At 42.4% G+C, this 26,822-nt stretch overlaps 2 protein-coding genes and 1 long non-coding RNA gene across 16 annotated transcripts in view; 1 reads left to right on the plus strand and 2 right to left on the minus strand.

The window, feature by feature from the left end:
* The first annotated feature begins 147 nt into the window (after window positions 1-147).
* LOC112216774 (E3 ubiquitin-protein ligase DTX3L) lies at window positions 148-15,555 on the plus strand. Of its 9 annotated transcripts, XM_024376843.2 has the most exons (14): window positions 175-277; window positions 536-592; window positions 1,831-1,996; window positions 4,523-4,599; window positions 4,690-4,779; window positions 5,763-5,849; window positions 10,887-11,012; window positions 11,126-11,161; window positions 11,395-11,523; window positions 11,738-11,960; window positions 12,217-12,395; window positions 12,510-14,084; window positions 14,241-14,458; window positions 14,641-15,555. In XM_024376843.2, the coding sequence occupies exons 4-14, from the start codon at window positions 4,576-4,578 to the stop codon at window positions 14,708-14,710; spliced, it is 2,757 nt and encodes a 918-aa protein (XP_024232611.1). In that variant the 5' UTR covers window positions 175-277; window positions 536-592; window positions 1,831-1,996; window positions 4,523-4,575; the 3' UTR covers window positions 14,711-15,555. The 9 variants fall into 9 exon arrangements, with proteins under 9 accessions (XP_024232620.1, XP_024232638.1, XP_024232611.1 ...); XM_024376870.2 differs by lacking the exon at window positions 1,831-1,996 and having other exon boundaries at window positions 173-277; window positions 14,310-14,458; XM_024376837.2 differs by lacking the exon at window positions 1,831-1,996.
* LOC121839279 lies at window positions 1,991-3,150 on the minus strand. The gene is made up of 3 exons (XR_006078851.1): window positions 3,052-3,150; window positions 2,478-2,685; window positions 1,991-2,219 (listed from the first exon to the last, which is right to left on the minus strand). It is a non-coding gene; the product is annotated as an uncharacterized LOC121839279 (long non-coding RNA).
* A 1,079-nt stretch (window positions 15,556-16,634) lies between the features above and the next one.
* Window positions 16,635-26,822, minus strand: part of LOC112262803 (low-density lipoprotein receptor-related protein 1-like) — a 184,027-nt gene continuing 173,839 nt past the window's right edge. For 4 of the 6 annotated variants that reach the window (XM_042297574.1, XM_042297572.1, XM_042297561.1 and 1 more), the window contains 8 exons: window positions 23,181-23,354; window positions 22,780-22,941; window positions 20,642-20,825; window positions 20,413-20,514; window positions 20,241-20,314; window positions 19,883-19,976; window positions 18,600-18,756; window positions 16,635-18,446 (listed from right to left, as the gene is read on the minus strand). In XM_042297574.1, the coding sequence (XP_042153508.1) occupies window positions 18,306-18,446; window positions 18,600-18,756; window positions 19,883-19,976; window positions 20,241-20,314; window positions 20,413-20,514; window positions 20,642-20,825; window positions 22,780-22,941; window positions 23,181-23,354 (1,088 nt within the window). In that variant the 3' untranslated portion in view covers window positions 16,635-18,305. The remainder of the gene's footprint in view (window positions 18,447-18,599; window positions 18,757-19,882; window positions 19,977-20,240; window positions 20,315-20,412; window positions 20,515-20,641; window positions 20,826-22,779; window positions 22,942-23,180; window positions 23,355-26,822) is intronic. The other 2 variants (XM_042297582.1, XM_042297571.1) reach the window with 1 other exon arrangement.

Consider the following 26,822-nt stretch of genomic DNA (forward strand, 5'->3'; position numbering starts at 1 on the left):
TAGTTTTTTAAATACTTTTTCGGTTTGAAATCTAAAACTGGATATCAACTCGTTTTCTCGTTTATAGTTTCCAAATTGTGACAGAAACAAAACAAACGAAAAAACGTAGCCCATTTTTTAAATTTTTGTTCATACCTGGAAGTACACGCCCCCTAATATAATATTCACGGTGCATTAATGACTGTGTTTAGTAGCTAGCTAGTAGAAGTTAGTTAACCTTAGTCTCTCAACCTGCTACAAAACGAAGTCCCAGCCCAGAGGTACCTGCTGCAGAAAGGTGAGATTTCTACGTCTAAACCCACACACACAAACAATATCAATAGACACCAGCCAGACAGAAGATCTAGCTACATAGTAGAGAGTTTGTAGCAGGTTGAGGGACTAACGTTAGTTACCATGAGGGACTAATTACTTCCACTGGCTATCATGATTATAGCCAGTAGCCTGCTAGCTCTAGTCAGTTAGCCAACTTGCTAGCTACAGTAGTCAGCAGTAACGTTAGCTGGCAGACTTTCATTTTCGTTTTCTTGTACAGCCCCAGTTGTCATATGTTGCAAGAAATTTGAGTGAGAACGCCACGCAGTGCGCACTTGTAAGTAAACTTTAATCGCACCTAAATTGTATATATTTTATTTTATTTTATGGTTGTATGTGGTTCTAGAAATTTTACCAGCCTATCACGAAAGCAACTTTACTAGAATTTTGTGGATTCATTTTAATCGATATGCAAAGACGATCAATTCTGTGTAAAACGAAAGTGATACTATTTTCTGTATTTGGGCAGTAAAGCAGGCTACATAAAACATTGAGTTGATCCCATATTTCTTTTAATACAAGAGACGATACACAATCTTATTTGTATCGACATTGCATTCGAGGTGTGTGTAAAGCAGAGTATCCCTATTTGACTGGAGTGTATGGGGGGTGGTCATAAATAATACTCGTGAAGCTACTGATACCTCTCATGAAGTCACCTAACGTCTTCCTAGCGCCATAAAATAGCATTATGTATTAACATGGACTGTCAATGGAGACAAGTTTTTTTTCCCTAAGTCGTCAAACTGCCGGCTCGTTCACGTCATGTAGATGTAGTGTTAGTTTGCATGTATGTTCTATTGTAGCGACCCGCACAGACAGCTGTGTGTTATGTGTTACATGGAACCCAAACCGGCTGCGCGTGTGCGCCATCGTGAATAAATTATTTTGTCCCACCACACCAAACGCGATCACAACACACAGGTTTAAATATCAAAACAAACAAGCAATTACATTAATTTGGGGACAGGTCGAAAAGCATTACACCTTTATGGTAATTTAGCTAGCTAATTTGTCCTATTTAGCTAGCCTGCTGTTGCTAGCTAATTTGTCCTGGGATATAAACATTGAGTTGTTATTTTACCTGAAATGCACAAGGTCCTCTACTCCGAAAATTAATCCACACATAAAACGGTCAACTGAATTGTTACTTACCTTACAGATCACAAAAACATCCACATTCCACTCCATTCATATGCAAATACATTTGATTGTACACTGGCTTGTCTGGCTGGCATGTTTCTCATTTTAAACAGGCCTTCCCTTAGCTACACTGAAATAATATTAGTCCTCTTATGATTTAAAAAAACTCAGCTCATTAGTACACCCTTGTGGTTGAATATATCTATTTGTATGTCCTATGATACAACAATGTTGAACTAACAAATACCATCAAGGGATAATTTACAATAATTAACACCTTATGAAACAGCTGTGAAAACCAATCTGGCAATATTTTAGATTTAAATACATAAACTTAATTTTTTTGGTGCATGTGTGTCAATTTACTTTCAGATTTTTTTGTACACTCACATGGCAATCAGACTGAAATACTGAATTCCGATGTGTGGAATAGAGAGGTGGTGGGTATTGTGTGGACGGGAGGTTCTGCTTGTCACTTGTTTTCATCACGTAGTCCGTCTTGGAAGGTGGACTCGAAGAGGGAAACTGCAAAGTCCAGGTGCTGCTGCCGTCTTTGTTCTGAGTGTTTGCAGTGCTACTGTTTTTATCTAATCTGTGCATCTCACATTATGTGCCCTGTATGATAGTTTTCTTGCTCTTTCTTAGCAGATAATGACAACTTGACAATAACAGTAGCTGATGTAATGAAAAGTTGGGGGGTGGTTGGTAATGGAGGACATCAGGTGGATCCATGTCTGGGTGTTAGGCAGAACCCCTAGGTCCTGGAGAACAGGAGCAGAGTAAAGGGTAGGAGACAGACGTAAACAAGCAAACACACAGGTTAAAGGATTATCAGGTATGTAAAAATACAGTTATTGAATCATTTAAATGTTTGATTAGACATGCAGTAATGTTAATGGCAGACAGAAAAGAAAGGATAAGGTAAGGGATGATCCTCGAAAAGATAAAGAGATGAGTTGTGAGAGAAACTCCAGGGTGGTGTCATGACCACTGGAGTCATATACCTTAACAGTACCTACCTGGAGGTAGTTGAGGACTTGGTGGACTGTATATTATTTAGGGTTAGGTTTTACCTAGCATTGTGTTCTCTCCCAGGTGCTTGTAAGAGCACAGATGACAGACTGGTATGATTCCAGTTGAGGTTGTTTAATGGCTGATTCACAGAGCAGTAACAGCACAGCACAGTGTATGGCTTAACAATTGTGTTAACTAAGAGTTTGTGTGGTTCTGAAAAGGGGGAAATGAAATACAATAGTAAATGGCAGGTATAGGCTTAATACAACCTCCAATTACATAACCAATTGTAGCCATATTATTTATATCTTATCTGCTGCACAGGGCAATACAAACTAACAACATGGCTGTGACTTCACTAAGGAATGATCAGAGGAGTGCAACTACACAGCACCATCATCCTCACACTACTGCATGAACTTGAATGTATAATGCATCCACAAGGCTCATTGCTAACAAAATACCCACAATCAGTATATATCCATATAACCACAGGGCATAAGACTACGCTAATAACGCTAATTAGCATAACAACGGAGTGCGTCCATAACACATGTATTGTAAGAAATATGAACTCACATTTCTGAAGGACGCACACGGGCCTTGGCTAAAACAAAGAATGCTAACTAGAGGTAATCACAGGAGATGGCTGGAACTCATCACGGCTTGTGTGCTTTCTCTAGTTATTTCCTTCTACTCAGAGATTGCCCAGCATGCTCTGCTCCACATCACCGGTGGGCGGAGTTACAGCTCTCCCAGGATGAACTAATATTTATTCTCAATAGTCTTTCGTACACTGGAAGTAGCGGTTACTTAATTAACGTGACTATTTTGAGGAACCCTTGGGCCAGTGTTGGGTACTATTGACAGCATGGCGATGCCGCCCACCACGAGGCGGCAAATGCAGTTAGTTATGAGATTTTTATATTCACCTTAACTGATGGTGACCCCAGCTAGGAGCACCAAGCTTTCCCGGGGCTCACCTTCCTTTCGCCCTTCTTCCAAACCAAGTCATTCACCCGGATGTCGAAGCACTTGGTCCCCTTGATTCTTCTCCGGTGGCTCTCCTTTTTCTCATGCGCCTTGAAGAATATAACTTCTAAATAAATGCCTCATGAGCTTGTATCAACTGTGGTACCCCATCAGAACCCCAAATATATATAAGCTTGTTTTACTCCAATGTCTGTAAACAACGTAAATGTAAACAAACTTTAAAACATGGTTTCAAATATAATTTTGATATCATGGATGGTCAGTCCTTGCATCCATAGCTCTGTTTATACATCTGAGAATGGTTATATTTCTACAGCCCCATCTCTCAGATTCTTACCAGAACAGGGGTGGGGAAATTGCTTTAACTACTGCTTGCCGCTTTAAAGGAGTCCAAAGCCTAGTTTATACCTGCAGCTAACATGTGTCCTTTGCCCTGATATCCACATTCTGATCGTGCCCACATCTTCAGAAATAGTGTCTACATGTTATTAAAATGTATTTTATTTGTGTACTCGTTGTGACCACATTTCCTGGTCCTTCCCTGTATGCAAATTATTTGACCGCTATTCTTTCAAAATGTTGATTTATTTTAAGACACATTGATGTCATAAGTCAATGGGGTCACCTGTCAATGATTTTAGAAGGTGGGATAATGAAGATTTAAAGAATCGTCTATACTTGTAATATATCCAGAGACAATCCGTTCCTGACTACATCCGAAGGTGGTCAGGAAGATCTGATCACAATCAGACCACAATGTGTATTTTAATCATCTACACCTGTCTGGAAATGTGGACAAGATCAGGACAAAGGATGCCTGTCAGAACCGGGTATAAACGGGGCTTAAGACATGCTGAGAAACACAAGAGTAATAGAAAAGTGAGAACCAACCCAGTGTCCCCTAATAGCCAGCGAAAGCAATTGCCTTTTCTATACTTTATGATAATACAATGAACATTTTAGTTCTAATTTCACACACATAGTAGTTTTTCACATACCAGCCTGATGTGCATTGTGTTCAAATGGGCAATTAAAATGCTAAACCTTTGGTGTTTAGGACTGGCTGAAGTGAAAGTGACATCTTGAGTGGTGTAAGCACAGAGACTGAACATGTCAGACGTAGAGGACATGGAAGTGAGTATATGCACTTGTATTGTGGCTAGATCATGGAGCATTTTTATCCTAACAGAAGAGGAGAACGTAACAATCATTATTTCTTTCAAGACATCACCTACAGAGATGAACAGAAACCATGAAGTCTCTGGACCAGAACAGCAACGGCCCCATGACCTTTCGCAAATACAGATTCATGTGGTAGGTATCAAAGGATGGGACCAGGGGTAGCATATGTTACGCAGGTGTGACATTATTAAAACCGGTGACTTTAATTTGGGTATTTAGGGTTAACATCAACTAACAGTATTTCATAAAGGCCTACAATGTTATTGTGCTCTAATTATTATGACTAAACACTTTTGTCTCTGGGTAGGCTACTTCTATTTAGAATGTGGAAATGTAGGCTATTGCGTTAACCACATGTTGAGGAGGCACAACCGTTCATCGATTTGACAGCTTCTCCAATGCAGTTACACGTCCGACATCACCTAAACAAAAGCAATGAAATGGCTATGCAGTTGTCAGTTATTGTGGGTTAGCGCTGGAACTGATTGAATATAGGCCTTAGGCTTGGATTCTATCCATTCGCGGTGTGTCGACCATGCACTATTTATGCACTATTTAAAGGCAGTTTGCTATTGAGCCGACATGTGGAGCGTTTACCGTGAATGTGATCTCTTGAATGCAGGTATTGTTGCCTTTAACCTTGTACTGCAGTGAGCTAAATCAGGGTCACCCAGTGTTTCTTGCTAGTCTTAAACAAATCTACTTTGAAACAAAAGTATACACCTCACACATATGGTTATGGGCTTTAAAAAAATAAGACACCTGTACCATGTCAGATATAGAGTTGAAATGTATTCAATTTTGAGTTTGCATCCCAATATTACACTTTATATACATTGCAGAAGACTGAAATATAACAACCATTTGACATAAACAACTGATTTGCGGCTGGTTTTGCATTGCCGACAATGAGGGATCGGCTTGAATCCCGGCCTTCCCCTACTACTGGACTAAAAAGCATCCTCAATGGAGGAATAGAGTGCGTCCCGATCCTTGGCTTAAGACTTCAGTTCAGAGCCACTAAGAGAGAGAATTTTCCAATATAATAAGAACTATAACTTTGAAGGCACAGGTTTATGATGGTAAATAAAAGTGCTCTCCACTGTCTCTCCCAGCCCACAGGAACATCCAGTGGTCCTGTAACAGTGATACAGTCACAGCCTCAACGGTCTAGTGTTTCTCAAAGTGCTTTTACTTACAAGGTAAGGAGTTTTATAGGACTCTATTGTGGTATACTAGCACCGCTTACTGTTGCTCAGTATCTTTTGAGAGCCTTTCAGCCCGTAAATCTAAGCCCTGTCTAAGCCGGGGGAGGGTGGGGGTTTACTAAGCTGTAGGATCTTAAAAAAAAAAAAAAGTCATACCAAGGCTAATTTTGCTATTTGATTTAGAATTTTCAGACCCCTTGAAGTATCGAAATATATTAGCCCACACAAACGGATTGAATAACAGATTCACTGCATGGACCAGATAGTCCCATAAAGAAAATCTAAAGGAAGTTTGTTCTGATGTGTCTGTCCTGTATCTGAGAGATATAAGAATGACTAGGAAACATTTTTTTAATATATATGTATTTAACCCCTTTATTTTTGGCACTAAACAGCCTAAGCCCCTGTCTAACCTGGGGGGGAACATTTTGTTATTTTTCTTGACATGTATTTAACCCCTTATTTATGTCTCCATATATACACTACCGGTCAAAAGTTTTTGAACACCTTCAACACATTCAAGAGTTTTTCTTTCTTTCTATTATTTTCTACATTGTAGAATAATAGTGAAGACATCAAAATAATGAGAACACATATGGAATCATGTAGTAACCAAAGAAGTGTTAAACAAATCAAAATATATTTGAGATTCATCAAATACTCACCCTTTACCTTGATGACAGCTTTGCACACTTCTGGCATTCTCTCAACCAGCATCACCTGGAATGCTTTTCCAACAGTCTTGAAGGAGTTCCCACATATACTGAGCACTTGTTGGCTGCTTTTCCTTCACTCTGTGTTCCGACTCATCCCAAACCATCTCAATTTGGTTGGGGGATCGTGATGGCCAGGTCATCTGATGCAGCACTCAATCACTCTCCTTTGTGGTGGAGATGTGTTGGGTCAATTTCCTGTTGAAAACCAAATGATAGTCCCACTACGCCCAAACCAGATGGGATGGCGTATCGCTGCAGAATGCTGTGGTAGCCATGCTGTTTAAGTGTGCCTTGAGTTCTAAATTAAACACAGTGTCACCAGCAAAGCACTCCCACACCATAACACCACCTCCTCCATGCTTTACGGTGGGAAATACACATGTGGAGATCATTCGTTCACCCACACCGCATCTCACAAAGACACTGCGGATGGAACAAAACACTCCAGACCAAAGGACAAATTTCCACTGGTCTAATGTCCATTGCTTTTGTTTCTTGGACCAAGAAAGTCTCTCCTTTTTATTGGTGTCCTTTAGTAGTGGTTTCTTTGCAGCAATTTGACCATGAAGGCCTGATTCACGCAGTCTCCTTTGAACAGTTGATGTTGAGATGTCTGTTACTTGAACTCTGTGAATCATTTATTTGGGCTGCAATTTCTGAGGCTGGTAACTCTAATGAACTTATCCTCTACAGCAGAGGTAACTCTGGGTCTTCCATTCCTGTGGCGGTCCTCATGAGAGCCAGTTTCATCATAGCGTTTGATGGTTTTTGCGACTGCACTTGAAGAAACTTTCAACGTTTTAGAAATGTTCCCGATTGACTGACCTTCATGTCTTAAAGTAATGATGGACTGTCATTTCTCTTTGCTTATTTGAGCTGTTCTTGCCATAATATGGACTTGGTCTTTTACCAAATAGGACTTCTGTATACCCCCCCATTTCAGGTGACTACCTCATGAAGCTCACCCATCCAACTACTTCATCCCCATATTATTTATTTTTGCTCTTTTGCACACCAGTATCTCTACTTGCACATCTATCACTCGTGTTAATGCCAAATTGTAATTATTTTGCCACTATGGCCTATTTATTGCCTTACTTCCCTAATCTTACTACATTTGCACACACTGTATATAGATGTTTCTACTGTGTTATTGTCTGTACGTTTGTTTATCCCACGTGTAACTGTTGTTTTTGTTGCACTGCTTTGCCAGGTCGCAGTTGTAAATGAGATCTTGGTATCAAATGTAAAATATATTTTAATTTGTTTAACACTTTGGTTACTACATGATTCCATATGTGTTCTCATTGTAGAATAACAGTGAAGACATCAAAACAATGTAGAAAATAGTATAAATAAAGAACAACCTTTTGAAGGTGTTAAAACCTTTGACCGGTAGTGTACTTCCATTCATTTTTTTTTTCAACTGGTACTGGGGGACCTTCAGATGAGTCTTGTGAGGCTTGTGGACATCCTAAAGCAAAACAACATGTAGGTGTTCGTGAGAGTCTCTCCTTTCCAACAGAGGGGTCATATTAGTATGTAGCCCAAACTGTTTGGACGCTACAGACAGAAGTTAGCAGATCGGCTGTACAGACAGGTCCCAATATGCTTGTGGGGGAGTAGTGCAAAATGGAGAACACCATCGTGTTTGTGAGAGTCTCATCTTCAAAGGGGTCATCATAGTTTGTAGGCCAAACCGTTCGGACGCTACAGACGATTTTGTGAGAAGACCGATTTTCGTGATGTCTCATGGTCTTACAAACACCGGCGAGCCAAGTCTAGGTCCAAAAGGCTTCTTAACAGCTTCCACCCCCAAGCCATAAGACTACTGAACAATTCTTCAAATTGCCACCAGACTATTACACACTTTTTAATAATTTTTTACTTTAGTTTATTTGGTCAATATTTTCTTAACCAACAGTGCAGTTCAAGAAGAGTTAAGGGCTTGTAAGTAAGCATTTCACGGTAAGGTCTACACTTGTTGTATTTGGCGCATGTGACAAAGTTTGATTTGGCATGTTGGTGGAGCATTCCAGAGCTGAGGGGCCTCATGTCAGAAGGCCCTGTCACCCATGCTCCACAGGTTTGTGGCTGGTGTGACCAGGCTGCGTCTGATGATAGTGTGCGTGCTGGGGAATAGTTCTCTAGAAGTTGGCATGTGTATTTAGGTGCATCCTCTTGAGGGCCTTGAAGGTGAGCAGCATAATCTTACATTGTATCCTGTATTGAACAGGAAACCCAGACTATTTGCATTGTCCCCCCTCTTTTATACTGCTACTACTCTCTGTTTATTATCTATGCATAGTCACTTTAACTCTACCTACATATACATATTACCTCAACTAACCGGTGCCCCCGCACATTGAATCTGTACTGGTACCCCTGTATATAGCCTCGCTACTGTTATTTTACTGCTGCTCTTTAATGATATTTTTTGACTTATTAATTTTTTACTTAATCAACAATGCAGTTGTAAGAAAAATAAGTGTTAAGGGCTTGTTGGTAAACATTTCACTAAGGTCTACACCTGTTGTATTCGGCACATGTGACAAATACAATTTGATAACGTTTGAAAATTTGATTTGATTTTCACCGCAAATGTGGAAGTGGGACAAAGGCGGATACGGTGGATTGAGGCACATCCAATGCAAAGAAATACCTAAACTCAGCAAAAAAATAAATGTCCCTTTTTCAGGACCCTGTCTTTCAAAGATAATTTAAAATCCAAATAACTTCACCGATTTTCATTGTAAAGGGTTTAAACAATGTTTCCTGTGCTTGTTCAATTAATCATAAACAATATATGAACATGCACCTGTGGAACGTTCCGAAATTCAGGTCACAGTTTTGAAAACTTAAGGCACTAAAGAGGCCTTTCTACTGATTCTGAAAAACACCAAAATAAAGATGCCCAGGGTCCCTGCTCATCTGCGTGAACGTGCATTAGACATGCTGCAAGGAGGCATGAGGACTGCAGATGTGGCAAGGGCAATGAATTGCAATGTCCGTACTGTGAGACGCCTAAGACAGCGCTACAGGGAAACAGGACGGACAGCTAATCATCCTCGCAGTGGCAGACCACGTGTAACAACACCTGCACAGGATCGGTACATCCGAACATCACACCTGCAGGACCGGTATAGGATGGCAACAATAACTGCCCGAGTTACACCAGGAACGCACAATCCCTCCATCAGTGCACAGACTGTCCACAATAGGCTGAGAGAGGCTGGACTGAGGGCTTGTAGGCCTGTTGTAAGGCAGGTCCTCACCTGACATCACCGGCAACAACATCGCCTATAGGCACAAACCAACCTTCGCTGGACCAGACAGGACTGGCAAAAAGTGATGAGTCGCAGTTTTGTCTCACCAGGGGTGATGGTCGGATTGGCGTTTATCGTCGAAGGAATGAGCGTTACACCGAGGCCTGTACCCTGGAGCGGGATCGAGGTGGAGGATCCGTCATGGTCTGGGGCGGTGTGTCACAGCATCATCGGACTGAGCTTGTTGTCATTGCAGGCAATCTCAACGCTGTGCGTTACAGGGAAGACATCCTCCTCCCTCATGTGGTACTCTTCCTGCAGGCTCATCCTGGCATGACAATGCCACCAGCCATACTGCTCGTTCTGTGCATGATTTCTTGCAAGACAGGAATGTCAGTGTTCTGTCATGGCCAGCGAAGAGCCCTGATCTCAATCCCATTGAGCAAGCCTGGGACCTGTTGGATCGGAGGGTGAGGGCTAGGGCCATTCCCGCCAGAAAATCCGGGAACTTGCAGGTGCCTTGGTGGAAGAGTGGGGTAACATCTCACAGCAAGAACTGGCAAATCTGGTGCAGTCCATAAGAAGGAGATGTACTGCAGTACTTAATGCAGCTGGTGGCCACACTTACTTTTGATTTTGACCCCCCTTGTTCAGGACACGTTAGTCACATGTCTGTGGAACTTGTTCAGTTTGTTGAATCTTGTGTAAATATTTGTATAAACATATGTTAAGTTGGCTGAAAATAAACACAGTTGACAACGAGAACTTTTCTTTATTTGCTGAGTTTAGTTTAAAATGTCAGATTTATATGGGGGTATTTGTATTATGCTAATGAGATTTCCACGGGGTGCGGACATCAACCTTAGTTACGCCTCAGGGACCTGAAGTGTATGTATTACATGACCTCATGATACTGTGACTCAACTAATCTCTGAAAAAATAGGATTATTATCAAACCAATAATCAAGTTCTTCTATTGGACTGTCCAAAGTGGCTTCCTTTTTTGGACTAGAATTGCCGCTCATACTGATGTTCAGTTATTCCTTCAGGCAGAAATATCCGAGGACGTGTCTGAAGAAGACTCATCAGCCCGAGAGACTGCCGATCGGTTCTCTGAGACTTTTGGAGGAGGGACACCTTCAGCAACCTGTGTTAATATCCCAAGCTCTGATGACGTTAGTCATTTTATTTTTAGACAGCTGTGAATATTTGTATAATACATATATTAATGTGCAACAAGGGCACACATTCACTGGACAAATCAATATTTCCACATGTTATAATCCAGGACCCAGACCTGTATCAAGCAGATAATGACTTTAAGGTGAAGTATCCCTGTATGACCCAGACACTATGGCAATGTTAGTAATTTTGTCTTTTGATAGCTGTGAAACTCTGATGAATGTACGTTACGTGTTAAATAAGGACATTACTTGTTTTCTTTTTATTGGCGTTTTTAGAATATATATCTCCATAAGGCTAAAAGTATATCTCTTGAAGCATTAATGATGGTAGATATTTTACAACATGTACAATATTTGACATCACTCTCTCTAGCCTCATTCATCCTCTTCCAAAGAGATGAGTGTGGATTATCCTGCTGAAGGAGATAATGGCTCTGCTAGAAACAAACAATCACAGCGAGACCAACATTCTCCCATCAACCCCCAAAGCACTCAGGATGTGGTAATGATTCTATCTAGCAGATCAAAGGATGTGTCATTTTTCTAACTAGCTTTAGACACTACTGTAGTACTCTGGTCAATGCTGCTCAGGAGACAACAGTTTCTGCTATTGCCCCTGTCAATCAGGTTCTGATATCTGCCTTGAAAGCATGACGTCATCCTCTTATCTTATCAGTTACTAAGCCACCTGAACAACGCAAATGTAACTTTTTCAGGACCTGAATCAGGCAAAGGACGAGAGAGAGGAAAAGCAGACCACTTTAGATGAGGCTACAGTCTATGTCATTGTGGAGTGGCCTTGGAAAGCAATATTGTCATGGAAGTCTATACTTCAAAAAAGTCTCCAGTCGTGGTTGAATAATAACTTTAAAGAAACAGATTGCACCGTGGAAAGGCTGAACGGAAACGTGGCCGAAGTCAAGATACATCCCCCATCAGGTTAGAAGGATACATTAATACCTGTATCATTTCAATGTTGAGGAGACGCTCAAGACAGAGGTGCTGCTGTAAGAAAATAATCTTCACTAACATTGATGCAAACAATGTGTCCCTGTTTTAAATTCCCAAACCTATAGCAAAGGTTTTTTGCCATGTTAGCAAGTTGGATTTGGGAATACATTTCTGTCTTTTATTCTTAGAGTTTTAATTATTATTATTGTGTGATTGTCTGCTATTATTCATCTGCCCTGTTAAGTCGTTGAGGACCTTCTGAAGCTGAAGGAAACGCAGTTGACCTTCAAAGACAAGGCCAAGACATCAGCCACTGTGCGGTTTCACGGGGCTATACCACCATCATTTAAACCCTGGAATCAATCAAACAGTAAACCCAGCTCAATGGAAGACTTGCCTCCAACATCCAACATGCCACAGGATGTATGTAAATCAAATTATTTGATTTATTATTGATTATTTGACAGCATTTTCAAATCAACTATAATATAAAAAGTATAATATACATCTTTTAAATATTATTTCCCCCGCCTCTAGGTCAAACTCCCAATAACTGTAAGTGCTAGCATTGACATCGGTGGCTACAAACCTGAAGTACGGGCTGCCCTTCACCGTCATTACCACACCACCGATCACAAGTTGGCTGTAAAAGGGAGCTTTGATGAAGTGAACCAGTTCCACACAGAGTTTACCAAGATCGTCAGGGAAACGGAAACCGAGCCAGAAGCAGATTGGAACGATAATGCAGAAGCAGCACAAAGCATGACTCACAATGGAATGAAGACCCATGAAGAACCTGGGCAGAAGGAAATTAGCTTTCCAGTCCCACTGAACCACTTTGTGTACATGAATCAGGCCTACCGGAAGGAGATGGAGGACATAGAGAAAAGAAATGGAGTCAAAATCAATGCAGAAGTGAAGGTGTCCATCAAAGAGGACACACAGAAAACAGGCAGAAATGTTATGCTGACCAAAGCCCACCAGGAGTTCAGTGACCTCTTCCAGAAGTATGTAGTTGATTTGGACAGCATTTCCACCCATCTCACACCTGGGGATCCAGGAGACCTCATGAATACGCTGAAAAACATCCAGAATGAGGAGACTAGGCTGGTACTAAATGTGTCTGCCAATGGCTGCGTTGTGTTTGGGCCGGCTCAGAGCATCATGGCAGTCGAGAAGGCTCTTGGGATGAAGACTACAGTAATGACATTTGGAATGGATCACAGCTCCACAGAGAAAGCATCTGGATTTGCTGGAGGACCGGTTTTGAGATCTCCAAAAACACCATGGTTGATTGGGATGGACATCAAAGATCCACTTTTGTCACACGGGCTGGCCATGGACCAGACTCACTGGGATCTAATGATATCTGCCTTTCATGAGAAAATAACAGCAATCAAAAATAAATTTAGAGTGGATTTCATGGTGGAAAAGTCTCCAGGCAAGGTAAAAATTAAAACCAGACCTACAACATCACACACTCCACCGGCAGTCTCTCTGGAAAGCCACGCCATCAGAGCTCTCATGCACCTCTACCAGAAGGTTGCGACATCAGCGATGAGCTGCCACCTGCTGGACCCTACCCATGCAAAGACTGTGGGGGACAAGCTGGAGGAGATCCTCCCTCGACACCGCTGTGTCTGGGCAGGAGAAAACTATGGTCCCTGTAGGCTGATCGGCCTACCGCAACATTTGGGCCCTGCTGTCAAAGAGCTAGAGATGATGCTGAAAAGGCCCATGTTTAAAGAAGAAGACAAGCACAAGATTGAGTATCCTGGCGCCAGATCCAGCACTGGAGCAGCCATGGGGGGAGCAGTCGGAGATGGAGGAGCAACAGGAGGGCCTGAAGATAATTGCTCCATATGCATGGACAGATTTATCAACAAGAGGAAGTTGTCCTGCAGCCATGAGTTTTGTACAGATTGTCTGAGGAAGGCAGTGGAATTCTCAGGCCCCAGATGTCCTTTGTGTAAGGATGTGTTTGGAAAGGTGGAGGGAGACCAGCCTGAGGGAACAATGAAAGTGAAACATGAAAGTTACCGCTGCATACCTGGATACCATGGCTACGGCATGATAGTTATCAGCTATGATATACCAAGTGGAAAACAGACGGTAAAAGGCTTTCATTTTTTTCATTATAAATGTAACAAATTTACAGCACTGAATTATCTCATTATGCATTGTTTGTACTAATCACCACAGTGAGGGTTAACAGCAAAATGTTTAACTACACTGACAAATAGTTTCTTGACATTTTCCTGACTTCAGAAGAAACATTCCAACCCTGGAAAAGGATTCATTGGGGCCCATAGAATAGCTTATCTCCCTGACAACCAGGAGGGCAACGAAGTGCTGAAGTTACTGGAGAGAGCTTTCAACCAGAAGCTGATTTTCACAGTTGGGACCTCCAGAACCACTGGGACAGACGACTGTGTGACATGGAATGACATTCACCACAAGACCAACATCGATGGAGGGGCACAAGGGTAAAATACCTAAAACGATGGATATGATTATATTAACCTTCTGTAACAGTTGACAATTATTTTACATTTGATTCATTTACAAAGGGTAATTGGATATTTTCCACTGCCTTGGAAGTGCTAAGTAACCTGCCTGGGGGAACAACAATTCAAGATTGTATTGTGTGCTTTGTGTTTTTCCACAGTTTTGGTTATCCTGACCCTGACTACCTGAGCAGAGTGAAGAGTGAGCTGAAAGCCAAAGGCATTGAATGAAGACAGTCTTGAAAATAGAAAAGACTAGTTCAGTTGAGATTTTAAACTGTTTAGAATAGATGCCTTTTAAAGAGTTTGATCCATAATAACAGTACACTTTCTAATCAAAGGAGGGGACATGTATTCTATGAAATCAAGATGTTTGTTGATGAATATGCCACATATCATTGTAACCTCAGTGTGAGTTGTTTTGACTAATGTACTACAATAATCTTTAAGAATATCTGTGTGTCTGGAACCATTTTGATCAAGATATATTTTTTAAAACAAATGGAAACTTTTGATTGGCGTATAAGTAGTTCATAATAGATGCTTGAATGCAGGGTGACAGGTAGAGCTTTGACAAAAATACATATTGAATGTATAGAACTACGGAACATAAAAAAGCACTGACAGAATTATCAAACAATTATACAGAATAGTTTGCCTAATGACAAACTGAGCTGTTATCTACATACTTCAGGCTTAGAAAGGACTGCCATTGTTTTTTTGCGGTGAAGTCTAAATGCGGGATATTGTACAAAACAAAGTGATCAGCTTTAGCTCCGCCCGCACGCTGGTGAGTTTAACTTTTTTGCGGAAACTCACATCCGTGGCACAGCGTTCGGCCGGAGCAAGGAGTTTGGGGAGCCAGGCAATAGAAAAGTAACATTGAGTGGAAACAACTTCAATATATTAATTACCAGTTGGTGAGCTCTCATTAGATAAAGATACTTGCTGGAACTGAAAAGCTTGGTTCAGTGCTCACTTATGAAGGACACGTGTGATAAACAAGGGTGAGCATTCGGGTTTAAGTTTGCTTTGAATTTTGTTTGATTGGCAATGAGAATAAAACATTGATCTCACTTTTGTGGTTAACTTGGTATTAATTGTTGTATCGTCCACAATATGCCAACTCGAGTCCTGTCTAGTTAGATATAAAAAACAACCAGAGAAGTGACTGATGTTCAAAGGTGACCAAACTGCGATACTAATGGAGTGTTGCGCTGACCCCAAGCATACTTCCAAAGTTGTGGCAAAATGGCTTAAGGACAACAATGTCAAGGTATTGGAGTGGCCATTACAAAGCCCTGACCTGAATCAGATATAACATTTGTGGGCAGAACTGACAAAGCATGTGTGTGCAAGGAGGCCTACAAACCTGACTCCGTTACACCAGCTGTCAGGAGGAATGGGCCAGAATTCACCCAACATTTTGTTTGAAGCTTGTGGAAGGCTACCTGAAATGTTTAACAATTTAAAAGGCAATGCTGCCAAATACTAATTGAGTGCATGTAAACTTCTGACTCACTGAAATTGTGATACAGTAAATTATAAGTGAAATAATCTGTCGGTAAACAATTGTTGGAAAAATGACTTGTGTCATGCACAAAGTAGATGTCCTAACTGACTTGTGTCATGCACAAAGTAGATGTCCTAACCGACTTGTGTCATGCACAAAGTAGATGTCCTAACCGACTTGTGTCATACACAAAGTAGATGTCCTGACCGACTTGTGTCATACAAAGTAGATGTCCTGACCGACTTGTGTCATACACAAAGTAGATGTCCTAACTGACTTGTGTCATGCACAAAGTAGATGTCCTAACCGACTTGTGTCATACACAAAGTAGATGTCCTGACCGACTTGTGTCATACAAAGTAGATGTCCTGACCGACTTGTGTCATACAAAGTAGATGTCCTAACCGACTTGCCAAAACTATAGTTTGTTAACAGGAAATTTGTGGAGTGGTTGAAAAACAAGTTTTATTGACTCCAACCGAAGTGTATAAACTTCTGACTTCAACTGTACACGTGCTGCAATCGAACAGTTAGCAAATCAGACATTTCAGATCTCCGACTAGCACAAACGCATAAATGTTATGCCAGTCATGGCATCTTCTGAAAGTAATTAGGTACTGAAAGAAGACAAAATCCAACTGATTGTTTTCTGTACAGTTCTTAATTTTATTTATAACAATCTTATTTATTCTGTAAAGTACTCCAGCAAAAATGTTAACATTATTTTTATTTTCTTTCCAGAAGAAAGTTTGAACCTCCATGCATTTTGTACTATAAAAGTGTAATTTTTCATTATAAAACAAGGATTAATCAAAAACAACTTAAATCCCAAAATGCATTTATGATTTTGCAAAAATGTTCTTTAAGTAAAATGATTGTACTTCTCTCCTTTTAAAAGAAAAAGAAAAAATGCGACAGCATAAATCAAAACTTACACTTGCTGACAGTTAAGCAAAATAAGGATTTGTTATTCTAGTTACTTGAATGTGTTTTTTCACATGCATTAAAATATTGCTGATCACCTGACAGAAACAGCATTTTGGGACAGCGGCCGAGCTTAAAGACACATCGGAGCGACCAAAATGGCAGCGCCAGCAACAGGGTACAGGAGACCAAGAGATGATCAGGAATGGCTAAAGGAAAAACAGAGGGAAATGCTATGCAAGCTATGCAAGAGAAAGGAATGAATGCACTTCAGAGGGATCTGTTCCAAAACCATAAAAGCACAGATCTCAAGGTTAGAAGGATTCATCTGTACAGTCTGACAGACAGCCAGTCTCTAGGCCAGAAACCAAATAAAGAAATGCTGCAGGGGAAAAAAAACAGACCAAATGTTTTCCCCATCTCTTTTCTCTGCCTCTGGCACCACAGTCCACTGAAGGGGTGCAGACCAACGGGTGACGTTCTTCTCAGTAAAGGTGTCACACTGTCACAGGTTCTCTTGTCCATCCCTTCATTAGAATGCTCTGACGTGCTGTGATATGGCCACTGGGCACACTTCCCACCACATAGAAGCATTCACAAGCATAGAATGCTGAACACATTTTCAACATCATCACCAGAGATTAGTCAGTCACTCCTCAGTCGCTTCAACACTAGGCTACTTTATCATCACAAGCCCTACACACCGTTAGAATATGCTAGAAACAAACATATATTGACCTGTGTTACATCTTACGGTATATACACCGTAAAACATTACATTTGTGCAAGGAAGAAAACAATTTCATGAAGATTGTTCTCTGAGAAAATAATATGGAAATACTGAAGTTGCCATCCGATTTTGACATTTTACACGTGCTGTACACAAATCGTGCTATATTATTCCTGTCTTTCGCACTCCCGCAGACAAAACTGTCATCAAGACAACATTGGTATCAACTTACAAAACTTTGAGTTAGCTTCCCCCCGCTCGAAGTCAACATGAACAGAGTTGGCACTGGTGACATGGAACAATGTTTTTTTCTCTATACAATTCATACAAAAATAAAAATTGTCCAATGATTATGTTTTAACTTCTAATTTTCTTTTTCCATTTCATTTTGCACAGAGGTAGTGGCTATTTAGGTAAAGGGGAAGGGACAAAAAGTAAATAAAAAATATCTTATAGAAAACGCTTTTGTTAATTTTTGACCAGAGGAATCGTAAAAGAACAAAATATAATACTGCAATCACATACAAAAGTAGTCCTTCATTTTTGTACATTTTATACAGTGTTCAGGCTTTTTAATAGCTTTTTTTTCTTCATTTTTTTCTTTAAAAGGCAAAAAGAGGGGTGTGTTTGGAATGGTACACCCCAGGCTAATGGACATTCTATGCCAGCGGGTCCACCAGGGGCTCCTCATCCCCCCGTGACAGAAGCTCCTTCTTCTCATCCGTGCTGGCCAGGGAATTGCGGCTATTGTGGGCTCCCATGTACAGGGTGGCATACACTGGGTTGGTGAAGTTGGTGGGCTGGGAAGAGACCAGGGAGGACCATTAGATAAACTACATTCATCATAGTAAGTGTTTTTGTATGTTGCCTCATTTGTGTCCAGGGTGTGTGTGTGTGTGTGTACAGGTCTGTGTGACATGGTGTAAGTGCGTTTTTGGGCTTGCTTTTATTACCGTGTGTGTTACCTTGTCTGGGTCCAGTGTGAAGTCTGAGTCTAGAAGCTCCCCGGCATCGTCGTCTGGCTCGCCCTCGTAGATCTTGTATGCTGGGTTTCCTATCTCCACATTCATGGCTCCGTTGGTCATCCTCTGGTGCTGGAAGCCCTTGGTCCTGCAGACACAGAGGTGAAAGGTCATGACCCGAGGTACAGACGGGTCCTGAGCGAGTCCACACAGCACGGGCAGCGACACATCACAGAGTCAGGGGGGTAGTGGCTGTCACATCACTGTGCATGGATCCAAAGCCACAGCACAGGCAACAACGCAAACCCAGCATTCACCTAGCTAGAATACACTAGACACACTGGTCCTGGAGAGGGGTTTGTAACGGTACCCTAAAATGGTACTACAGAATGCCTGTTTAACAGTTTGCTTGAAAAACATAAGCAAGGTCAAATCTATTGACGTCTTGAAAATCTATAGGCATTTTGGATAAAAATGTATGTTGGCAGTTTGGAGCATTTCGGGTCAAACCATGGACTTGAAGGATAGTAAATGCTGGATTTTTCAGGTTGCATTTTCCAAATCCCGGTTTGGAACAATGCAGTCAGAGCGCCCCCTCTCTCAGTACGGAACATACAGTAGCACTCTACACAACAACATGATACAGTACAATACAGTATGATGGAGAACAGCATGGGGTACTATAGGCACTCTGGGGCCATAGACTGATCTATTTCACAGCCTCTCCAATAGATCACCACCTGTTTAATAGCCCCCTAGAAGTACAGTATAGTGGGGAAGTTTGGAGAGAGGGACCAATCCTGAACAATGATTCAGAACGGGAGAGGGAGGGGCAAGCTGAACTAGAGCACTGCTCATTCACAACGGAGAGAAAGAGAGTCGAGACACTGACCACAGGACTATACACTGCACAGTGAGAGACTTATGAAGGGAGAGATGAAAACAGAGAGAAATGGACAGGATGCCATTTTGAATTGGGGGAGAGAGAGAGAGAGAGAGGGAGGGAGAGAGAGGATGGAAAGCGTAACCCTGGCAACCGTTACCGCGCGAGTCTGGAGCAGGATTTGCCCGGCCTGCCAGACCTGAGGGACAGAAGAGATGCAGTTACTCACAGCAAAGACCAAGAGATAAAGGAAAGGGAGGCTGAGTACAGAGACCATGACGAAGACAGAGCTTGAGAGGCAGTTAAGTTAATGTCCCAGTGTTACTCTTCTAGTGTATTGGAGTTGTGTAGTGTTGTGTAATGTGGTGTTGTTTAGTGTGGTGTTACTCACCCCCTCATCCTCTTTCTGTACCAGAACACCGCTCCTCCCACCAACAGAATCAACAACAGCAGTAGCAGCATTAGGACCACTATGGAGGCAGTACCTGCACACAGACACACATAAACAGTATACATAGTTAGGCTGAGTCTGGCGACCGTTCTACACAGAACTGGCAATCCTGGAGGTGATTTTTTAATGGTAGGAGACTTCAATTGGCGTCAAGTTGATGGGCAGCCAAAATAATGTGTGTAAAATGTAGGGAGCAGCTCTTGGGTTTTATTTTGATGGCCAGCCGACATCTACGTTAAAACTCACAAGCAAAAGTTATGCCTCTACTCTTTGCAAACCTTTAGAATAGTTTACTTACGTCCACCAGACTCTGAGGAGTCTACACTAGAGGCCACCACCTCACAACGATGCCCCACCCAGCCTGCAGAACACCTGGGGAGAGAGATGTAACGTCATAGCAACCAGAGATAACATTCTAGTGAGTGAGTGTGAGAGCGCGTGTGTGTGTGTGTGTGTGTGTGTATACTCACGTGCACTCTGGTAGGTGTGTGTGTTGGTTGACAGAGCACTGGCCATTAGCACAGTACTCATCACACGTGTAGCAGCTGGGTTGGACTCTACCGTTGGTGCAGCTACAGGACACACAAGTAACAATAGGTATGGACAGGTGTGTGGGTGGTGGGTGTGTTTTATGAATTGATGTGTGAATGTGTGTCTGTTTCTGTCAATATCAGTTTCTCTGTGTGTGTGGACACTTACACGCAGGTGACCTCTCCTGTGGGCTGGAAGGAGTTGGTGGGGATACACTTGCCGTCGCGACAGTAGTGACACTTGTCCACCTCACAGGTGCTGCCGCTGTACTGGGGCAGACAGCGACACTGGCGCGCCCCGCTGGTACTTTGCAGACATGTGCCCCTGTTCAAACAGTGGCCCTCGCAGCTACCTACTCACACACAGGCATACAGAAGAGACAGCTATCAGTCTGAGTATACTGAGCGCAAGGAGCCTTAAGGTTGATCTCAAAAGAGTACCAAGCAGTTTACACTTTTATGGTGCTTTCTACAAAATGTTAAGTGCCATAGTGTTATACTGCCAGTAGGTGACAGTACAGACAGAGTTTATTTTAGTTCATTACGATCCACATTATAGAATATAATTTAGCAGATGCTATTATCCAGTGTGATGGCAGGGTAGCCTAGTGGTTAGAGCATTGGACTAGTAACCGGAAGGTTGCAAGTTCAAACCCCCGAGCTGACAAGGTACAAATCTGTCATTCTGCCCCTGAACAGGCAGTTAACCCACTGTTCCTAGGCCGTCATTGTAAATAAGAATTTGTTCTTAACCAACTTGCCTAGTTAAATAAAGGTCAAATAAAAACTCACAGTTAGTGCATTTATCTTAAGGTAGCTAGGTGAGACAACCACATATCACAGTCCTCCCAAACTAGCTATGTTTCCATCAATTTGTTGAAAGATTTTTTAAGCATTCTTATGTTAGTAAAAAAGAAATGTGAATTTTACCAGCAGGGGTATGTTTCCATCAAACTGTCTTCTAGCGAATAAAAGGCTGTGCATAATGACATAGTCAGTGGACACAAAAAGCACTGTCATATAACTTTTGATTGATCAAATAAAAAACAGAAGTTCTATGAGTTTGTGTTAAGATCCTGCCGACAACGCAATCTGTTAGGTTCTATTATTAGAGTAAGAACGCGACGGACACTGAAGGCTTGAACCATGTCTGAGTCTGATGCAGCTGTATCGACCCTCTGGGGAGAATAAACTTGGTTTAAGGCTTCAGTGTCCGTCGAGTTCTTACTCTAATAATAGAACCAAAACAAATGGAAAGGCGCAGCAAGCTTATCACCATGCACTTGAATCACTCTGAAGTTTATCATAACCCATAGCAGATGTAGCTTAGCCGAATAAACTGCATGGTTTTCCAAGTCGTAGTGGGAGGACCACACAACATAGCATTGCGTCACTGCCAATTTACCTCAACATGATGGATATTCTATCAAAAAATTGCGCAATAAATAGTTTCCACCACAATTTTTTTGCATACGGTAATCTAATCACCGACCCAAAAAATATCCACCCTTGTCTAGCGTATTTTGTTTTGTGGACAATTTGACAGTGATGGGTTCTGACTTATAAACTTGAAATATCCTAAACCATGCCACTGAGGGAGAGAGGGGAGTGCAGAACGTTTACATTCTGTCAGAACATGTTATTGTTAGACATCAGGTATCCTTTGGAAAGGAGAAGGGCTGGTACAAGTCAACAGGACAGCCGTGAGTTGGGGAGGAGTGAGGAATTTGGGCCGAGGTCAGTTCAGATGAAGTGAGAAAGAGCAACAGAGATGTATTGGCTGTCCAGATGTGTAAGGAGGAGACTCAGCAAAGCAGAAAGGTTTAAATATCAGTGCTTGTGTAAATATGTTATCTTATGCAGCTGTGTGACCCAGTGGGTGAATAAGCTTAGTTTGAGCTTTACTAGTCTTCCGTAAGTTTTTAAAATGTATAATCTAACATCAGGCCGGTCGTGAGTTCTTTATCCGACAGGTACTTTACTCACATAAAAATGGTTGGATGGAAACCTGCTTATAGTAAGTAAACATTTTCCTCAATAAAGCAGGTATCAGCAACGTCAGTGCTACTAAGAAAGGACAAGTGTTAGTGCAAGAAAGTCAAGTACAACAGTAGGTTTTAGGTTTGTTCTCCTCCCCTTACTCGGGGTGGGGTAGGGGTGTGCTGTGGGATTATTGAAGATACCTTTTGAAGAGGTAGGTCACATGACACAGTACAGAGCATTTATAGACAAAAACAACAAGGCAAAATTACATGAAATAAAAAAGATCAGACCGGGGCAGACCAACAGAAAGACAGTGAGACTCACGGTACTGGCACTGGTCCCCCAGGAAGTCAGCAGGGCAGCGGCATGTGGGCTGGTTGCCAGCACTGACCGTGCAATTCCCTTCGTTCTGACAGTAGTTCTTACAGGTTTGGAGGTTACAGTTAGGACCAGTGAACCCTGTCAGACAGCGACACGTAGGGGAGCCTGGGGAGGGAGGGAGAGACATGGTCCAACAGAGAAGACAGGAAGAGGAGAGAGAAACTCAGGAGACTTGACCTCTAACATCAGACTAACATCAGGACTGCTCATTGAGGGTAGAATCCTTGACTCAATACACAGCTGTCTAGTTGTATTACTTGTTTATATGTCTCACTGTTCCTGGCTTAATGTGTTATTCTGACTCCTCTCAGACAGCCAGCCCTCCTGTCACGGTAGTGTATTACCTGTAGGAGAGGCCGTGCAGGTGCCTCCATTCTGGCAGTAGTCCCTGCACTGGTCCACCTCACACTTGTCTCCTCCGAAGTTGGGCTGGCAGCGACACTTGGGCTGCTTCCTGGCGTTGAGGAAACAACTGCCTCCGTTCAGACACTGGACATTACACGTACCACTGGGAGGAGCTGGAGGAGGAGAGAAGGGGTGAGTGTGAAGAATTACAGGTAAGGATTAGTGTGGATGTGTGTTTAATGTTTCTGTCATCATTTTGAGTTTTATGTGAGCTAAAAAGGACTTTTATACCCACTGCAGATTATTACACAAACAGACTATAAGATTAACTTTGATCACAACGCTACTTCTGTAATACGGTGTGTTTGGACTACAAACACGTTGGATGTCAAGCGGAGACCACAACAGGATTACAAACATGCAAGCGAGCACCACGGAGCCGGTGTACTCGAGGGAGACTAATGTCCCTGCACTCATCAGTACCACCAACAACGAGACCCCCGGAATACTACAACATCCCAATCGAGTTAAAGGGTGAGGAGAAAACAAGCAGGACAAAGGCAACACCTGGATCTGGAATATCCTGGACAAGTGCTATGTCAATATCAAAGACTGCTACACCCTCAACATCAAACCACTGATCTCCAACTCTGACCACAACGCTGTCCAGATCATCTGAGTGGGTTGATTCACTGATGTGGTCATCCTGTCTGGGTTGGCGCCCCCCCTTGGGTTGTGCAGTGGCGGAGATCTTTGTGGGCTATACTCGGCCTGGTCTCAGGATGGTAGGTTGGTGGTTGAAGATATCCCTCTAGTGGTGTGGGGGCTGTGCCTTGGCAAAGTGGGTGGGGTTATATCCTTCCTGTTTGGCCCTGTCCGGGGGTGTCCTCGGATGGGACACCCCCGGTGTCGGGGGGCTAGGGTCTTCCTAGGTTTTGGCCTTTCTAGGGAGTTTTTCCTAGCCACCGTGCTTCTACACCTGCATTGCTTGCTGTTTGTGGTTTTAGGCTGGGTTTCTGTACAGCACTTTGAGATATCAGCTGATGTACAAAGGGCTGTATAAAATAAATTTGATTGATTGATCTCTGTCTACAAGACTAGGGCTGTTGCAGTGACCACATTACCACCACACCGGCAGTCACGAGTCATGATCCCAGTAAAATTCCACGTGACCATTGAGTCACTGTAATCTCCTTTTATGCACTCTAGACATTCATTAGTAGTAACCAACAATTAGCGATCATCAGGTTGCTAATGGCCTGGTACTCAGGGCTCGATTGTCCCTCTAACCACTCTGACATCAATGCAAATGCAATGGAAAATCAAATCAAAACACTTATCAAAGCAGTATGTGCTTTTAAAACTCACCTCACTGTGATTGACCAATTTGTAGAAAGAAGTTTTTAAAAAATAGGTTGAAACTAGGTGGAAAGCATGGCCATTGTGAATGTTGTTTCAAAGCCTAACAACTAAATGGGCAGCATTTTCTAACATGATGATTAATTCAAAACACTTCAATGCATATTAGAGTTTATGCATAAGCATAATAACCCAAGCCCGGAAAAAAAACCAGAATTCAAAATAATGATTGTGCCGTTAAAGTGCCTTGCGAAAGTATTCGGCCCCCTTGAACTTTGCGACCTTTTGCCACATTTCAGGCTTCAAACATAAAGATATAAAACTGTATTTTTTTGTGAAGAATCAACAACAAGTGGGACACAATCATGAAGTGGAACGACATTTATTGGATATTTCAAACTTTTTTAACAAATCAAAAACTGAAAAATTGGGCGTGCAAAATTATTCAGCCCCCTTAAGTTAATACTTTGTAGCGCCACCTTTTGCTGCGATTACAGCTGTAAGTCGCTTGGGGTATGTCTCTATCAGTTTTGCACATCGAGAGACTGAAACTTTTTCCCATTCCTCCTTGCAAAACAGCTCGGGCTCAGTGAGGTTGGATGGAGAGCATTTGTGAACAGCAGTTTTCAGTTCTTTCCACAGATTCTCGATTGGATTCGGGTCTGGACTTTGACTTGGCCATTCTAACACCGCTTTAGAGCAGGTTTTCATCAAGGATCTCTGTACTTTGCTCCGTTCATCTTTTCCTAGATCTTGACTAGTCTCCCAGTCCTTGCCACAAAAAAAACGTACTCACAGCATGACGCTGCTGCCATGTTTCACCGTAGAGATGGTGCCAGGTTTCCTCCAGACGTGACCCTTGGCATTCAGGTCAAAGAGTTCAATCATCAGGTTTCATCAGACCAGAGAATCTTGTTTCTCATGGTCTGTGAGTCCTTTAGTTGCCTTTTGGCAAACGCCAAGCAGGTTGCAGTGTGCCTTTTACTGAAGAGTGTCTTCCATCTGGACACTTTACCACAAAGGCCTGATTGGTGGAGTGCTGCAGAGATGGGTGTCCTTCTGGAAGGTTCTCCCATCTCCCCAAAGGAACTCTGCAGCTATGTCATCGGGTTTATGGTCACCTCCCTGACCAAGGCCCTTCTCCCCCGATTGTTCAGTTTAGCCAGGCAGCGAGCTCTAGGAAGAGTCTTAAACTTCTTCCATTTAAGAATGGTGAGGCCACTGTGTTCTTGGGGACCTTCAACACTGCAGAAATGTTTTGGTACCCTTCCCCAGATCTGTGCCTCAACAAAATCAAGATACAAGATAGAACTGCCAAAGGGGACAGTGTTGCAACCTACTGCAGAGATAGCCTGCATAGTTCTATCATACTATCCAGGTCTGTACTCAAACAATTCGAGCTTCTACTTTTAAAAATCCACCTTTCCAGAAACCAGTCTCTCAACATTGCTGCTTGCTATAGACCACCCTCTACCCCCAGCTGTGCCTTGGACACCATATGTGAATTGAATGCCCCCCATCTATCTTCAGAGCTCATGCTGCTAGGTGACCTAAACTGGGACATGCTTAACACCCCAGTCATCCTACAATCTAAGCTCGATGCCCTCAATCTCACACAAATTAATGAACCCACCAGGTACAACCCCAAATCCGTAAACACGGGCACCCTCATAGATATCATCCGAACCAACTTGCCCTCCAAATACACCTCTGTTGTTTTCAACCAAGATCTCAGCGATCACTGCCTCATTGCCTGCGTCCGTAATGGGTCTGCGGTCACACGACCACCCCTCATAACTGTCAAATGCTCCCTAAAACACTTCAGCGTGCAGGCCTTTCTAATCGACATGGCTGGGGTATCCTGGAATGACATTGACCTCATCCCGTCAGCAGAGGATGCCTGGTTATTTTTTAAAAGTGCCTTCCTCACCATCTTAAATAAGCATGCCCCGTTCAAAAACTTTAGAACCAGGAACAGATATAAGCCCTTGGTTCTCTCCAGACCTGACTGCCCTTGACCAGCACAAAACCATCCTGTGGCGTTCTGCATTAGCATCGAATAGCCCCCGTGATATGCAACTTTTCAGGGAAGTTAGGAACCAATATACACAGGCAGTTAGGAAAGCTAAGGCTAGCTTTTTCAAGCAGAAATTTGCATCCTGTAGTACAAACTCAAAGTTCTGGAACACTGTAAAGTCCATGGAGAATAAGAGCACCTCCTCCAAGCTGCTGACTGCACTGAGGCTAGGAAACACTGTCACCACCGATAAATCCACTATAAT

The sequence above is a fragment of the Oncorhynchus tshawytscha genome, linkage group LG02 (assembly GCF_018296145.1).
Source record: "Oncorhynchus tshawytscha isolate Ot180627B linkage group LG02, Otsh_v2.0, whole genome shotgun sequence".
NCBI classification, from domain to species: Eukaryota; Metazoa; Chordata; class Actinopteri; order Salmoniformes; family Salmonidae; genus Oncorhynchus; species Oncorhynchus tshawytscha.

Excerpts from the sequence above, each read along its gene's own strand:
- LOC112216774 (XM_024376852.2), top strand. The coding sequence starts at position 4,576 with ATGTCAGACGTAGAGGACATGGAA. Across the intron at positions 11,961-12,216 it reads CAAGATACATCCCCCATCAG|TCGTTGAGGACCTTCTGAAG; the intron begins GTTAGAAGGATA and ends TGCCCTGTTAAG. Across the intron at positions 14,459-14,640 it reads ATCGATGGAGGGGCACAAGG|TTTTGGTTATCCTGACCCTG; the intron begins GTAAAATACCTA and ends GTTTTTCCACAG.